The following is a 15,574-nucleotide window of genomic DNA, read 5'->3' as shown; positions in this document are numbered from 1 at the left end:
CTTCTCCACTCAGAGCAGGGTTTTTCTTTGTAGGAAAGAAGGATGGCTCACTCCGCCCATGCATCGACTATAGGGGATTAAATCAAATCACTGTAAAAAATAAGTACCCTCTCCCACTCCTTTCCTCGGATTTTGAACCAGTTCATGGCTCAACCATATTTTCTAAGTTAGATCTCCGTAATGGTTATCACTTAGTTAGGATCTGCCAGGGGGACGAATGGAAGACCGCCTTCAAGACCCCGTTGGGAAATTTTGAATACTTGGTTATGCCTTTTGGCCTGTGTAACACACCAGCAGTGTTTCAATCACTAATTACTGATGTCCTTAGAGACTTTTTGAATGTTTTTGTTTTCGTCTACCTTGACGACATCCTGATTTATTCTAAGGACATTAAAGGACACATTCGTCACGTCCGTCTAGTCCTCCAGAGACTTTTGGAAAATAGACTGTTTGTGAAAGCTGAAAAGTGTGAATTTCATACGACATCTGTCACATTTTTAGGCTACATCCTGGAGGGTGGACAGGTTCGCTCGGACCCCGAGAAGATCAAGGCAGTACTGGAATGGCCTGTCCCGGACTCCCGCAAACAGTTACAACGGTTCCTTGGATTTGCGAACTTTTATAAAAGGTTCATCAAGAACTTCAGCTTAATAACTGCCCCTCTCATTGCACTGACCTCCACTAAAATAGGATTTTCCTGGACACCAGAGGCAGATAAGGCTTTTTGGACCTTTAAAAGAGAGGTTTTCTCAGGCTCCCATACTGGTTCACCCCGACTCCTCCAGACAGTTTAATTTGGAGGTTGATGCCTCAGATACAGGGGTTGGAGCCGTACTTTCTCAGCACTCTTCCTCTGATGAAAAACTCCACCCATGTGCCTTCTTCTCTCATCGCCTAACAAACACTGAACAGAATTATGATGTGGGAGATAGAGAGCTACTTGCAATCAAGTCAGCTCTCGAAGAATGGAGACATTGGCTAGAGGGTGCTAAACACCCCATCTTAGTATGGACCGATCATAAGAATCTGGCTTACTTGCAATCAGCAAAAAGACTTAACTCACGACAATCACGTTGGTCACTGTTTTTCTCTTGTTTTGATCTCACCATCTCTTACAGGCCTGGCTCAAAGAACCTCAAACCAGATGCTCTTTCCCGGCTTTACTCACCAGACACCACCAAGAAAGAGGCTGAACCCATCGTACCATCTCAATGGACTTTTGGAGCCGTAGTTTGGGAGGTGGAATAACTGGTAAACCAAGCCCAACGTAATGAACCAGACCCAGGTACTGGCCCTACCAACAGGATTTATGTTACCACATCTGTTAGGTTTAGGTTAATCCATTGGTTTCATTCAGCAAAATTCTCAGGTCACCCAGGGGTTAGCAGAACCATCTCCCTCATCTCAAGGCGATTTTGTTGGCCATCCCTTCACAGGGATGTTAAGGAGTATGTGCAGGCTTGCTCAATCTGTGCCAGGCAAAAATCGAGCAATCAGCCTTCTTGTAGGTTACTCCAGCCTCTCAGCACTCCCAAACGTCCGTGGTCTCACATTGCTTTAGACTTTGTAACTGGGCTACCCATATCAAAGGGAAATACGGTCATTCTCACGATAGTAGATCGTTTCTCTAAGTCCTGCCACCTCGTCCCATTAAAGAAACTTCCATCTGCTTTCCAAACGGCCCAATTGTTAGTTCAGCATGTTTTTCGCCTCCATGGCATACGTCAGGACATTTTGTCAGATCGTGGTCCCCAATTCATATCTTGCGTTTGGAAACAGTTTTGTTTGGCTCTTGGAGCCAATGTCTCTTTGACGTCTGGTTACCACCCCCAATCTAATGGTCAGACCGAACGCCTGAATCAACAGATGGAGTCCATACTCAGATGCATGACCGCTACTGAACCTCTGGACTGGTGTATTTATCTCCCCTGGGTTGAATACGCTATCAATTCCTAAGTCTCTTCAGCTACTGGTCTGTCACCCTTTGAGGTATCCATGGGTTACCTACCTCCTCTGTTTCCCACGGATGTTTCCGTTCGTCACCATATACGTAGATGTAAACAAATTTGGGGTAACGCTACCAGAGCCCTCCTTCGCACAGCAGACCAAAATGAGAAGTACGTCGACCGCAGACGGCAACCTGCTCCGGTGTACAGTCCTGGCCAAAAGGTTTGGTTGTCCTCTCGGGACATCCCATTGAAGGCTATATCCAAGAAACTGTCTCCTCGCTTCATTGGTCCCTACACTATTGACTCAGTCATCAGTCCCTCTGCTCTTCGTCTGTGCCTGCCTTCCAGCCTACGTATCCATCCTGTGTTTCATGTGTCCCAGGTCAAACCTTTTGTTTCCAGTACTTCTGGAACTTAATATCCTGTATCTGAACTTACAAGTCCGAAATTAATGTCAAATAAAGGCATCAAACTGTACCTTTGTTTATATTCATTCTTGTGTCCTAACCATCATTAAGGCATACCAATGATCTGTCATCAATCATTTCTTCAATTACTCTGCTATTATGACAAACATTCTGCATGTATTCATGTATGAAACAAGGGTGTATTTGTTCATAACAACATTAACAATGTTCTGACCTGAGAGTTTCCAGTTTGCAGTTTGGACTCTTCAGTCCAGAAGACAACAGTTCCGCTCCAGAATTCTGCAGTTTGTTGTTACTCAGGTCCATCTCTCTCGGATTAGAGGACTGGGAGCTGAGAACTGAGGCCAGAACTTCACAGCTTCTCTCTGAGAGGTTACAGTTCTTCAATCTGAAGAGACCGAGATAAAAATGACTAACAACAATTCTGTTGGAATAAAATAAATGAAAACATCTTATAGTTTTAAACAAGACACATGAAACTGCTTCATGAAATAAGAACTCAGAAACTCTAAAGCAATGCAATGCATGACAAAACCCTAAAACAGAACAAAATATGATTTAGACAAATTCCTATGTTCTGTTACCCGCATAAACTTGAACGATGTTTTAATCTGTGCAGCTGAAAATACAACCTAATGTTGTTTTTGTGAAAATATCCTTTAGCTCTTTGCAAATAGTGGAACACTAAATGATGTTTTCACAACACTATTCCAGATTGGACCAAATGTTCTGATGCATGTTTACAACTTCTTCAAACACTGGGTTTTCGGTACACTTCAATAAAGAAAAAAATAAAACTCACATAAAAGTGTTTTTTTTTTTTTTACTTTGGTCAGCAGCAAAACAATATCTTGTTCAATTTCTGACTTCAATTTCAATAATTTCATTATGTTCTAAATATTAAATATACTGTAAAGTATAGAACCGACTAGAGATTTGGTTGGACTGTTTTCGATCAATTAAGTAGTGTAGACAGGCATAGCCAATGCCTGGATAGAAAGACTACACAACAATATAACCACATAAACAGTCAATGATGATGTTTAGAAATGTCTAAATCAGACTGTGACCATATTTGAGAATAAAAAATTTTAAAATCACTTTGGAGTTGTCCTAATATTTTGACACCCCAGTGTCCCAGCTCTACCTGTATGTAGCATGAGCAACTATTGGGAAAATCTCCTCTCATCACAGAAATTCCATCAACTTACATTTTATGAGATGTACCAGTATGGGCAGATTGGATACTACAGGTAACCATTTGGACCTCACATAAATATTTTTCAGAACCAGTGATGTTACCATTCAGCTTAATGTTGTTTAAAGTGAGGAATTCAGTTCAGTGCAGAGCAGCTATGAACCTTATTGCTGCTGAAAGATGGTACACTGACAAATGTCTGGTTCGGTACACCTTATGTTCTTCACTGTAGCTGCAGAAAGCCTTAATGTTCCCAAAAGTTAGAGATTAGTGATAGATGGGAGTCCTCTCTGTTTTTTTTTTTGCCATCACATTTTAAAGTTGCCCTACAGAATGTTGCATTGAGCACTTCTTGAGCAGTTCTGTACATAAACATTTTGCATGTATTCAGGTATAAAACAAGGCTGTATTCATTTGGTACAAATGTGTACCGAACTGATGTTCAGACTAATAAAGTCATTAATATATTTCAGACCTGAGAGTTTCCACTTTGCAGTGAGGACTCTTCAGTCCAGAAGACAACAGCTCCACTCCAGAATCCTGCAGCTTGTTGTTACTCAGGTCCATTTCTCTCAGATCAGAGGACTGTGAACTGAGAACTGAGGCCAGGACTTCACAGCTTCTCTCTGATAGGTTACAGTTCTTCAATCTGAAGAGACAGAGATCAAAATGAATAAGAACAATTCTGATGGAATAAAACTAAATAAAAACATCTTATAGTATTAAACAAGAAATATAAAACAGCTTTATTGAATAAGAACTTAGAAACTCAAAAGCAATGTAATGTAAGTCAAAACCCTAAAACAGAACAAAATGTGATTTAGACACATTTCTATTCTGTGACCCGCTTAAACTTTGAATTATATTTTAATCTGTAGAGATAGAGCTGCAAACACGACCTGTTGTTGTTTTACAGAAAATTTTCTGCAGCTGTTTGCAAATAGTGGAAAACTAAATGATGTGTCCACTTAACACTATTCCAGATTGGACCACATGTTCTGATCCATATTTACTCCTCTTTCAAACACTGTGGGACGAGCAGTAAAATATAAATCATGATGGAAATAGAAAGAAAGTTATTACTAAAGAACATTAAGAGAACACAACAACAACCAGAAATCTGAATAATAATGATCAACACCAAGCAGACATAATCTGTTATTTCAAAGTCTAGTCACTATTGTCAGGAAACGTGTTCCCTCTGGTGCAGGAAGTTGTGCTGTGACCTTTAACCCCAGCAGTCCTATGATAATGTAAGCCTGTTTAACCCTCGAGGGTCCTTTGGACCCAAACTGGACCATTTTGTTTAACGTTAGTTTTTAATTTCTGTTTAAATGCTAATTATATGAAACACTAGAAGATATTGAATATTGTACATTTTCCTCTTAGAATAAATCAGAGGTTTTCATGGCAAAAAATGGTGAAAGATGTAAAACTTAAATTTTATATTTGGATGTGACATCTATTTTTAGATCTGAAGAGGCAGAACAGAACAGAATTAAATTTGACCATTTTTTTGTTCCACTTTTATGAGAGGAACCATTTTGGTACCAGATCATGTGTCAGTCTGGTCTTGTGGATAAACATTATAAATATTGTATAGAACAATAAATCTTTAGTTGTTGAGCAGAACATCCAGGATAACTGTCACTCTTTCCTGGTTTTAGCTCCAGATATCAAAACCCAAATTCTGTCAGAACTTACAAAACTTTGGTTGAAGCTTTAACCACTGGCAGCAGCCTGAGAAGAGCCTCCTCTGAAGCAGAGTATTTCTTCAGGTCAAACACATCCAGATCTTCTCCTGATGACAGTAAGATGAAGACCAGAGCTGACCACTGAGCAGGAGACAGTTTCTCTGTGGAGAGACTTCCTGAACTCAGAGACTTTTGGATCTCGTGGACCAGAGAACGATCATTCAGTTCATTCAGACAGTGGAACAGGTTGATGCTTTTCTCTGCAGACAGGTTCTCATTCATCTTCTCTTTGATGTACTGAACTGTTTCCTGATTGGTCTGTGAGCTACTTACTGTCTCTGTCAGCAGACCTAGGAGGAGAGTCTGATTGGTCTCCACTGAAAGACCCAGGAGGAAGCGGAGGAACAAGTCTAGGTGTCCATTTGGACTCTGTAAGGCCTTGTCCACAGCACTCTGATGGAGACTTGTTAGATGTAGTTTGTAATGAAAAAATACCAAAACAAAAATGGTTGGTTTTTCTTCCATCAGATTGACACCATCCTTGATAAAGGTCAGATGGAAATGAAGAGCAGCCAGAAACTCCTGAACACTCAGATGGACAAAGCAGAACACCTTTTCCTGGTACAGCCCTCTCTCCTCTCTAAAGATCTGTGTGAACACTCCTGAGTACACTGAGGCGTCTCTGATATCGATGCCACACTCTGTCAGGTCTGATTCATAGAAGATCAGGTTTCCTTTCTGCAGCTGATCAAAAGCCAGTTTTCCCAGAGACTCAATCATCTTCCTGCTCTCTGGACTCCAGTGTGGATCTGTCTCAGATCCTCCATCATACTTGACCTTCTTCACTTTGGTCTGAACCACCAGGAAGTGGATGTACATCTCAGTCAGGGTGTTGGGCAGCTTTCCTCCCTCTCTGGTCTTCAACACATCCTCCAGAACCGTAGCAGTGATCCAGCAGAAGACTGGGATGTGGCACATGATGTGGAGGCTTCTTGATCTTTTGATGTGTGAGATGATCCTGCTGGCCTGCTTCTTATCTCTAAATCTCTTGCTGAAGTACTCCACCTTCTGTGGGTCAGTGAACCCTCTGACCTCTGTCACCATGCCAACACACTCAGGAGGGATATGATTGGCTGCTGCAGGCCGTGTGGTTATCCAGAGGAGAGCAGAGGGAAGCAGTTTCCCCCTGATGAGGTTTGTCAGCAGAACATCCACTGAGGTGGACTCTGTAACATCAGTCAGGATCTCCTTGTTGTGGAAGTCCAGAGGAAGTCGACTCTCATCCAGACCATCAAAGATGAACAGAACCTGGAAGTGTTCAAAGCTGCAGATTTCTTTGGTTTCAGTAAAGAAGTGATGAACAAGGTCCACCAAGCTGAACCTTTTCTCTTTCAGCACATTCAGCTCTCTGAAGGTGAATGGAAATATGAACTGGATGTTCTGGTGGGCTTTGTCTTCAGCCCAGTCCAGAGTTAACTTTTGGGTTAAGACTGTTTTCCCAATGCCAGCCACTCCCTTTGTCATCACTGTTCTGATTGGTTGATCTCTTCCAGGTGGGACTTTAAAGATGTCTTCTTGTCTGATGGTTGTTTCTGGTCTGTGTGGTTTCCTGGATGCTGTTTCAATCTGTCTGACCTCATGTTCATCATTGACCTCTCCAGTCCCTCCCTCTGTGATGTAGAGCTCTGTGTACATCTGGTTCAGAAGGGTTGGATTTCCTGCTTTAGCGATCCCCTCAAACACACACTGGAACCTCTTCTTCAGACCAGATTTAAGTTTATGTTGACAAACTGAGGAAAAAAACCCTGAAGGAAGACAAAATATTATTAGCAATGAAAGAAATTCTGCTAACATTTAAATAACTGTTTTTCTGCCCTTGAGACTGAAATAAATTCAGCATTTTTCCTGCAGGTTAAATCTTTAGAGAAAGCCTCTTACTGCTCTGCAGACGTTCAGCCAACTCCTCCTGCTTCATCTTCTTCAGGTAGGTCAGTGTGATCTCCACAAAAGCTTTAGTGCTCCTCCTTCTCTGTTCTTTATCCTCACCTTCCAACACCTCCTCATCCTCCCACTGACTCTCTAAGCATTCTGGGTCATCTGGACTCAGAACCTTCTGGATCTTCTTCAGCTCGTTCTTCACAAAAGTAACAATGTTGTCCTCCAGCAGCTGGAACAGAACAATATATGAAGGACACATCAGACTGAGGTCATGGAGCCAAACATCAAGTCCATGTTGGACAGACTGACAGTCCTCTGATCTACAAAGTGCAGCATGGAGATGACTGTGAACAGAACTGATGGAGAAGTAGTTGTTGTACATGTACACACCATAAATATGGAGTCCAGCTGTGTTTGATGCTGCTGTGCAGATGGACCACTAGAAACCTGTGAGTTCTGCTGGTCCACTCTGTGGAGGAACCAGGAAGCATTAGCTCACATTCTCAACAAACAGACAAAGACGAAGGTCCATGAGGGCCCTGTTTCAGAAACTGGGGTTAAAAAGCTCTGCTTAGAAAGCAAATACCCTCAGTAGACCTACTCTGCTGTACGCTGGGTTCTTGGTTTCAGAACAATCTCAGCCAAAATGGTGTTGGGCCATCCATTTCCACGGTCGTCCATTTCCACAGTCGCCCACGCACAAGCGTATAGGGCATGACCCTACCGTTCTACCAGTTGAAAGCTGCTGTCAATACGCGAAGAAAGCTTTCCCCGTGTAGTTGTTCCACTTTCCAAGGTAATCCAAAAAATGACTCAGGCCAATATTTTAGGAAGTTGACAATATGCAAATAATGATCTGTAAGATGTTAAAGGTTGGTTCATGACTTAATATTAAAAAAACAGTTGACATGCAACTGAAACTGAAATATCTTTTTCTTTAACTAGTCCTGTCCAGCAGAGTTGCACTCAGAATTGTTGTCAGAGTGCCAAGAAAAAGCCCAATAGATTTACTTTGCATGTGAAGCATTTGGGCTAGAGCTATAATGCTCCACTGGATACACATAAAATAACTTTTTTAGAAACTGCTTTGGGATCATTTCAAATGAAACGGAAACCGAGACCAAAACAGAAGGGAAAAATAGAAACAAGAAAGGGAGAGAAGAGGGGCAAAAAGGGAGAGCAGGAGAAAAGAATAGAGGATCAGAAAGAAGGATGAAGAGAATACAAAATAATACCTTAGAACCGCAGAAATAACAAAAACATTGCTACCGAAATGTACACGGTACTAATGAATGCAATATGTATTTAGTGGCATCCCCAACTCACTATAGAGTATATTTGTGTATATGTTAACACCTAAACCCAAACACCTGTGGGCATATGTGTGCACATTATACAACAGTGAGAGAAGCCACAGACCAGCCCCCAGGAACCCAAACAGACATGGAGGAGCCACGGACATCCAAAGGCCCCCCATGAGCATGCAAACCCTGGGAGGACCAACAAAACCCCCACAGAAAAGAGCAGAGATGCGTCCAAAGGGAACCAGCCAAACTCTGATGAACTAATGTGACACAAGGTGATACAGAATGATTCAACTGGATGGAAGAACAACTGATTTTAGCTCCAATATCATCTAACAAGATCATTTCATATCATCACAATAATACAATGGTTTGATTATTTCCATGATTTAGCATCCACCACACACTGCTTAACATGTGAACACAGACATGTGTGAGAAAGAGTTGTGTTCTCATTAATATGTTGGAATGAAGTTAGTTTCAACTAATTAGTTTGAACATTTAGAAACAGCTCACCTGTTTGCAGCTGAACGTTTTGCTGATTTATAATTAATACCAATATCCATTGACCTGTTGCTCTTTAAGGACACACAGCTGGGTTCTGGTTCTGGTTCTGGTTTGAGGGTCTGTTGGATCCTGAAGGAAAAACACTGAATTCAAACTTAGTCTAATAATGTATTTAAAGTTAAACCCTGAAGCTCAGAACTCTAAAGTGTCTCACAGTGGCTCTTGTTTGAAGAGGATCCAAATATTCCTGGTTTCACTGTAAACCGTATATTAATGATGGATTAATAATTAGCACTGATGATCATTAATAAGGGATGATGTTTTGGTTTGGTAGCAGGAACTGAACAATAATCAGAAAGTTTTTCTGTAGAACAGTGTTTGATGTGTTCTGATCTTCTATCCTGACAAACTTTCTTCCTTTGGATCAGAGTCAGAACTGCTGATGGAGAAACAAGTTCATTTAACTTCTTGTTGTTTGTTTTACTTGTTCTAGTCTTAAACTGATGATGGAACCCCTTTAGATCAGCAGCTTTATTCTCAGCTCATGATTTCTGAGCTTCTGGAAATCTCAGTTTAACAATTTAGAAACAGCTCACCTGTTTGCTGCTGAATGTTGCTCTGATTGAAAATTAATTTCAAAATCCTTTGACCTATTGCTCTTAAAAGACACACAACTGGGTTCAGGTCCAGATCCAAGTTCTGGTTCTGGTAGTTTCCTGTGAAGAAAGATGTTGTGAGTGCTGAGCTCTGACATGGAGAATAGTTCTGGACAGTTAGAGATGGTGATCTCACCTCTGAACTTTGCTCTGGTCCTCATGTTCTCCACACAGAGTGGTTTTAGAGGGAGGGACTCTGTCCTCTCTGTCCTCACACTGATCCATGCTGCTCAGTTCACATCAGCTCACACACATGGAGCTGCAGCCAAGAACACACATGATGAAGATGCATTCTCATTTACTCACACACACCTGTAGGTACAACCTAAGGTAATATTCAAAACGACATGTTTGACAGTTCGACTTAAAGTAAAGGTTGATGTTGAAGGAATTAAGTGTTTCCTGTTTGACTGGAAAGTCTGACTGAAGGAGCAGCAGAATCTCAGACTGTATATCCTGATCAGTCAGGTTGTTTCCTACTGTGGCTGCACAACAAAACCAGTTCCGTTTCATCCCTTCCTGACTGCCGGTGGCAATAAACAAAGTGGACATGTCTCCTCGTGCTCTGCGCAGGTCGAGATTAAATGTAAATTAAAGTCACACAGGTGACACGTAGCCCACCTGGGCGTGCGTCTATAAATAACACGTGGAAGGCTACATTCGGTCTCTTTGATCTTCTGTCGACCATTGTGTACTTGGCATGTTGGTCGCTCCTATAAGTCTGTGTTTCGGCGCTTATTGGGTGTTGTTGGTCAAAGAAAGGTAAGCACACATTTGGTGTGATACAGCGTCATCCTGCCTGTGACTTTTTTGTTGGAGTGCTCTTTGTAGCTCTCTAAGGCTGTGGTTGATGTTTCTCTGTTTCTTTGTTCATTCTAGTAGCTGGAAGCTTGATTCTTTTCTCCTGTGTGAAGCCCGATGCAGAGGAACGGACAGCTGCGGTTTTCAGGTGAATGAAAGCTGGATGTTCCGACTGCGTTCTGTGTCTGCACAGTTCTTGCTCGGATTGCCTGGCGGGCGCTCGTATTTGTATAGGAAAGGAAAGGTGTGCCACATTATAATGAAATAGAGGCCCCTGATCGCGTTCTTCAATTTTATTGAAGTCCTTGCCTGGTGCCTACCCGCATTTTCCACGTCTGTGATTGGGATGCTGGGGTGCACTTCGTGTGGGGTCCCTCTCAAGGTAGAGGATGTACATGATCTGTGCCCCAAATGCCTGGGCGTGGGTCATCTCAGGGAGGCTCTGACGGACCCATGCATGAACTGCAGCATTTTGCCTTTGTCTGTTAAAGACAACATGCTACGTCAAGTAGAAAGTCTCCTTTTCCCAGCCGAGCTGCCACCCTCAGTGATGCCTCAACCGTGGCGGGGGGATGCACCAGCGGGGGAACGCCACAGTCCACGGAGAAGAGACCTCGGCTGGAGTGCCCGTCTCGGCTGGAAGTGGACTCTTTGAGGGCCGAGGTGGAGCAGCTCAAGGTTTTACTCAAGGCTCCAGACCCCACGCCTGTCTTCCAAGCAGCGGCAGCTTGGGAGTCGGGGAGGACCTGGAGGATGATGGAATCTCTGTGAGGGCCTCCAATTTGGAGTTTCAGTCCCTTGAGGATCAGGGGGACCCCTTCCCAGACCCTTGGGGTCAGGAGGTGGATCCCCCGAGTATGGAAGGGAATGATGGTTCAGGGAATTCCATCAGGAATTCAGTTAGCTCTGACCCAGGGGAGGAACCATGCCAGCTACGGGCAATTATTTTGGCAGCCTTGGCAAGGGTCGGCCTGGATGATACACCGGCGGCCCATCCCATGGGAAACCCATTTTTTCACCAGGCTCTGGCGGCTCCTCTATTTGAGGTCCCCCCATCGCCGTCCTTCTTGGAAGAGCTTCAGTGCTGCTGGAGGGATCCTTGAAGATTCTCCCACCATGGTCGAGACGCGTGGATCCTGGCGTGCATGCGCAATCCTGGGGATCATGGTCTGGACTGCATGCCCCCTGCGGATCACTGCATCACATCACTGGTTCTTTCCCCAGATGAGGTGCTGAGGGAGAAGGCCCGCTGTCCAAGCGGCCAGTTTCAGATGACTTTTTGTGCTGAGCCTTCGACATTGCGGCTTGTATGGCACGCATTGGCAATTCCCTCTCTGTTCTCCTGTAGGCACAGTCCCAGATGCTGCAGCCGTGCACGGCGGGAGCAGCACTGGGCTATACAAATGATGCCGTCCTCCAGGCCTTTGGACTCATGTCCAGGGAACTCGGTCACCTTTTGTCCCCACTGGTGGTAACCCGATGCCAGGTCTAGTTGGCACAGGCCCCAATCTTGGATGACTGTAGGCAGAGCTTGCGGAAGCTGCCGGTGGTACCAGGCCAGCTGTTTGGACCGGAGGCTGAGAGGGCACTGGAGCACCGTTGGCAGTCCAGCCAGGCCCCTGCAGCGCAGCCGGGCTGTGGCGGGAGCTTGGCGTCAGCCTGGGGTGGAACAGGCTCCACCTCATGGGACTCTGGCAGGCCTGGAGAGGAGCTGGCGCCCCCCAGAGGCCGGAGCAGGCGGCAGAGGGCAGCCTGGGGGCAGGGAGATCTTCACAACAGCACCTGGCCTATTGGAGAACCCAATGCAGGGATGCATGGGTGTTAAGAATTATGTCTCAAGGGTACAGGCTGCAGTTCTGCCGTCAGCCTCCATCTCCATCGGGTGTCAGGGTGACCTTGGTCACAGATCCTGCACGAGCTGTGATCTTGGTGCAGGAAATGAAAACTCTGCTGGACAAAGAGGCCATAGTGGTGGTTCCACCACGTTTGCAGGCCGACGAGTTTTACTCAACCTATTTTTTGATTCCAAAGGACGGTTCCCTTCAGCCAGTGGTGGATCTGAGGGGGCTAAACAGCTGTTTGAAGGTGCTGCCATTTCGCATGCTCCGCACCTGCGATGTCCTTGGGATAATCTGTGCAGGGGAGTGGTTTATGTCCATAGACCTGAAGGACGCGTACTTTCATGTTCCGATCCACCTAGAACACAGGAAGTATCTGCAATTTGCCTTCCACGGCTTGGCTTACGAGTTTTCAGTCCTGCCATTCAGGCTTTCTTTAGCCCCTCAGATTTTCCCGAGGTGCGTGAAGGTGGTTTTAAGCCCTCTGTGCCTGTCAGGGTTAAAGATTCTGCCATATATGGATGACTGGCTCATCTGTGCCCTCTTCTCTGGCGGGGTCCAGCGGGCGACTTCGAGGGTCCTGGCCCATGTCAAAGCACTGGGGATAGCAGTGAACCATCAGAAAAGTTCTCTGATCCCAGCCCAGCAGGTGGTCCTTATTGGCAAGACCTTGGATTCGGTGGCCATGCTGGCTCGGCCAAGCTCGGAGAGGGTGGAAAGGATTCAATCCCTGCTCCAGTCTTTTCGAGTGGCTGCGGCACCTCCAGTCAAACTATGACTTAGACTGTTGGTGATGCTGGTGGCAGCCTCAGCTCTTACTCCGCTGGGGTTGTTTCATCTACGGTCCTTGCATAGGTGGTTCAGCAGCCTCCACATGGACCCCCGGTTGCACCGGCAGGTCAAGGTGTGAGTTACACCCGGCTGTGCAGTGCTCCTCCATCGCTGGCGAGACAGAGCATACATGCAATGTGGGGTCCCCCTCGGTACAGTCCCCGTAAGACGGGAGGTGGTGACTACAGATGCATCACCTCTCGGATGGGGAGCGGTGTGGCAGTGCAGGTCCATCCAGGGGCGGTGGGGCCCTCCCGAGGGGCATCTGTACATCAATTTCCTGGAGCTGAGGATGATTTATTTGGCGCTGAGGGACTTCTGGCCCTCTCTCGAGGGCAAACGTGCTCGTCAGGACGCACAGCACAGCACAGTGTTCCACGTCAACGACTGGGGGGGGGGGGGACCAGATCACTGCGGTGCCTAAAGGGAGGGGGAATACCCTCGCTTCACTTCCATCAGGGCAATGCACCTACTGTGGACAAAGAACTCTGTGGCCTATTATCTGTCCCAACAGAGGCTTCCCCCGGGGATTGGAGGCTGCATCCTCAGGTGGTACGGCAGATATGGGATTGGTTCAGCAGGGCCCAGATCAATCTTTCTGCATCAAGGAGCAGTACACATTGGTACACATTGCCCCTTCTGGTTTTTCCTGGTGGAGGCCAGCTCCCCACTGGAATGGATGCCCTTACAAACGCGTGGCCAGCCAGTCTGCTGTATGCCATTCCTCCATTTCTGCTCCTTCTGCCCACTCTCCACCGAGTGAGTTCGTTGACCCTGAAGGTTCTCTTGGTGGCCCCCGAGTGACCCACGAGGGTCTGGTTCCCATTGCTTCTCAATCTGCTGGACGGGGAGCCATGGCGGGTCCCGGTCAGGGCAGACCTGTTGTCTCAGTTGGAGGGGAAGATTTAGCATCCGTCTCCGGGCCATCTTCTCCTCATGGTGTGGCCGCTGAAGGGTGCTGGCAGTCCTTGATGGATCTGGAGCCCTCCATTCAGCGGACACTGCAGAATGCCAAAGCTCCTTCCACATTGAGGACTTATGTCCGTTGCTGGCAGCGTTTTTTGGAGTGGTGCAGACGCAGAGGGGTTGACCCAGTTTCGTGTTCCTTGCATAACATTTGGGGTACCTGCAGGGTTTATTGGATGCTGGACAGGTAGCATCAACCCTGAAGGTGCACCTAGCTGCTATTTCAGCCAGCCACGGCATCGTTGATGGCAAATGAGTGGGGACACACTATTGGGTGTCACAGTTTCTCCAGGGTGCAAGGAGGCTGAACCCCCCATTATGGAGACCAGCGGCAGCATGGGACCTCCCACTGGTGTTGAAGGCCCTGAGTAGGCCACCTTTTGAGCCAATGTGAGCTGCCCCACAGCTAAGCGGGTCAGTGAGCTCCAAGCACTCACCATCACCCCTACCTGCCTGCGTTGGAAGGCAGATGGGTCCAGAGTAACACTGTGGCCGGACATAGACTTTCTTCCTAAGGTTCTGCTCCCCACGTACAGCCATTGAACGGGGGCTTACTACCCTCCCCCGTGTCAGTCCGAGGAACAGAGGCTGGCTAACATGCTGTGCCCAGTCCGGGCATTGTAGCTGTACAAGGTGGCTGCAGGCGATATTCGCCAGTCAGACCAGCTGTTTGTGTGCCACAGCAGGCAGAACAGCAGGGCGTGCCCTTTCAAAGTACAGGCTGTTACATTGGGTCGTGGTTGCCATTGCGCTGGCTTATGAATCTGTTGGGGCAGCTGCGCCTTCTGTTGTTATGTGCCATTCTACCAGGAGTTTGTCCTGGGTGGCACTGAGGGGCATGCCACTGGGGATATCTGCGCGGCAGTGTCATGGGCAACACCGTGCACGTTTGCACGCTTTTACTGCCTCAATGTGGGACAAGAGTCCACACTGGCCTCAACAATTCTGTCTCTGGCTTCTTCCACTTCCTGAGAGGTGGGTGAGTACTGCATTCCTCATGACTTTGCTGGCATAAGTCATCCACTTTGTTTACTGCCACTGGCAGTCAGGAAGAAATTAAACAGAACAGAAGTTACACTGTAACTATGGTTCTGTGAATTCCTGGATGACTGCCAGTCACACTGGTCACTCGGATCTTCTCCCCCAGCGAGAAGATCCCAGAGTCCGAACGTAGCCTTCCACGTGCTATTTATAGACGCACGCCCAGGTGGGCTACGTGTTACGTGCGTGACTTTGTTTACATTTAATCTCGACCTGCGCAGAGCACGAGGAGACATATCCACTTTGTTTACTGCCACTTGCAGTCATTCAGGAATTCACAGAACCATAGTTACAGTGTAATTTCAGTTAAAATAATAACCTGAAGCAGAAAGAACAAATGATTAACATCAAAGTTTAACTATGAAGCCAAATTAACTTACAGTTTGTTCAAACTTCCCAAAGTGTTGAAGACACTTGATGTGT

General features: G+C 46.0%; 1 protein-coding gene across 1 annotated transcript in view; it reads right to left on the bottom strand.

Annotated features, from left to right (window-relative positions):
- The window catches only part of LOC124861512 (protein NLRC3-like), a 737,509-nt gene that overhangs the window by 9,435 nt on the left and 712,500 nt on the right, over positions 1 to 15,574 (bottom strand). Inside the window, exons 2-8 of the mRNA XM_047355317.1 lie at positions 9,811 to 9,933; positions 9,028 to 9,147; positions 7,598 to 7,676; positions 7,208 to 7,436; positions 5,280 to 7,074; positions 4,051 to 4,224; positions 2,592 to 2,765 (exon numbers count right to left, since the gene is read on the bottom strand). Of these exons, the coding sequence (XP_047211273.1) occupies positions 2,592 to 2,765; positions 4,051 to 4,224; positions 5,280 to 7,074; positions 7,208 to 7,436; positions 7,598 to 7,676; positions 9,028 to 9,147; positions 9,811 to 9,899 (2,660 nt within the window). The 5' untranslated portion in view covers positions 9,900 to 9,933. The remainder of the gene's footprint in view (positions 1 to 2,591; positions 2,766 to 4,050; positions 4,225 to 5,279; positions 7,075 to 7,207; positions 7,437 to 7,597; positions 7,677 to 9,027; positions 9,148 to 9,810; positions 9,934 to 15,574) is intronic.

This window comes from Girardinichthys multiradiatus, chromosome 24 (assembly GCF_021462225.1).
Source record: "Girardinichthys multiradiatus isolate DD_20200921_A chromosome 24, DD_fGirMul_XY1, whole genome shotgun sequence".
Lineage (NCBI taxonomy): Eukaryota > Metazoa > Chordata > Actinopteri > Cyprinodontiformes > Goodeidae > Girardinichthys > Girardinichthys multiradiatus.
Note: the sequence above shows the minus strand (reverse complement) of the source record. Positions and strands in the feature narration are given on the sequence as shown.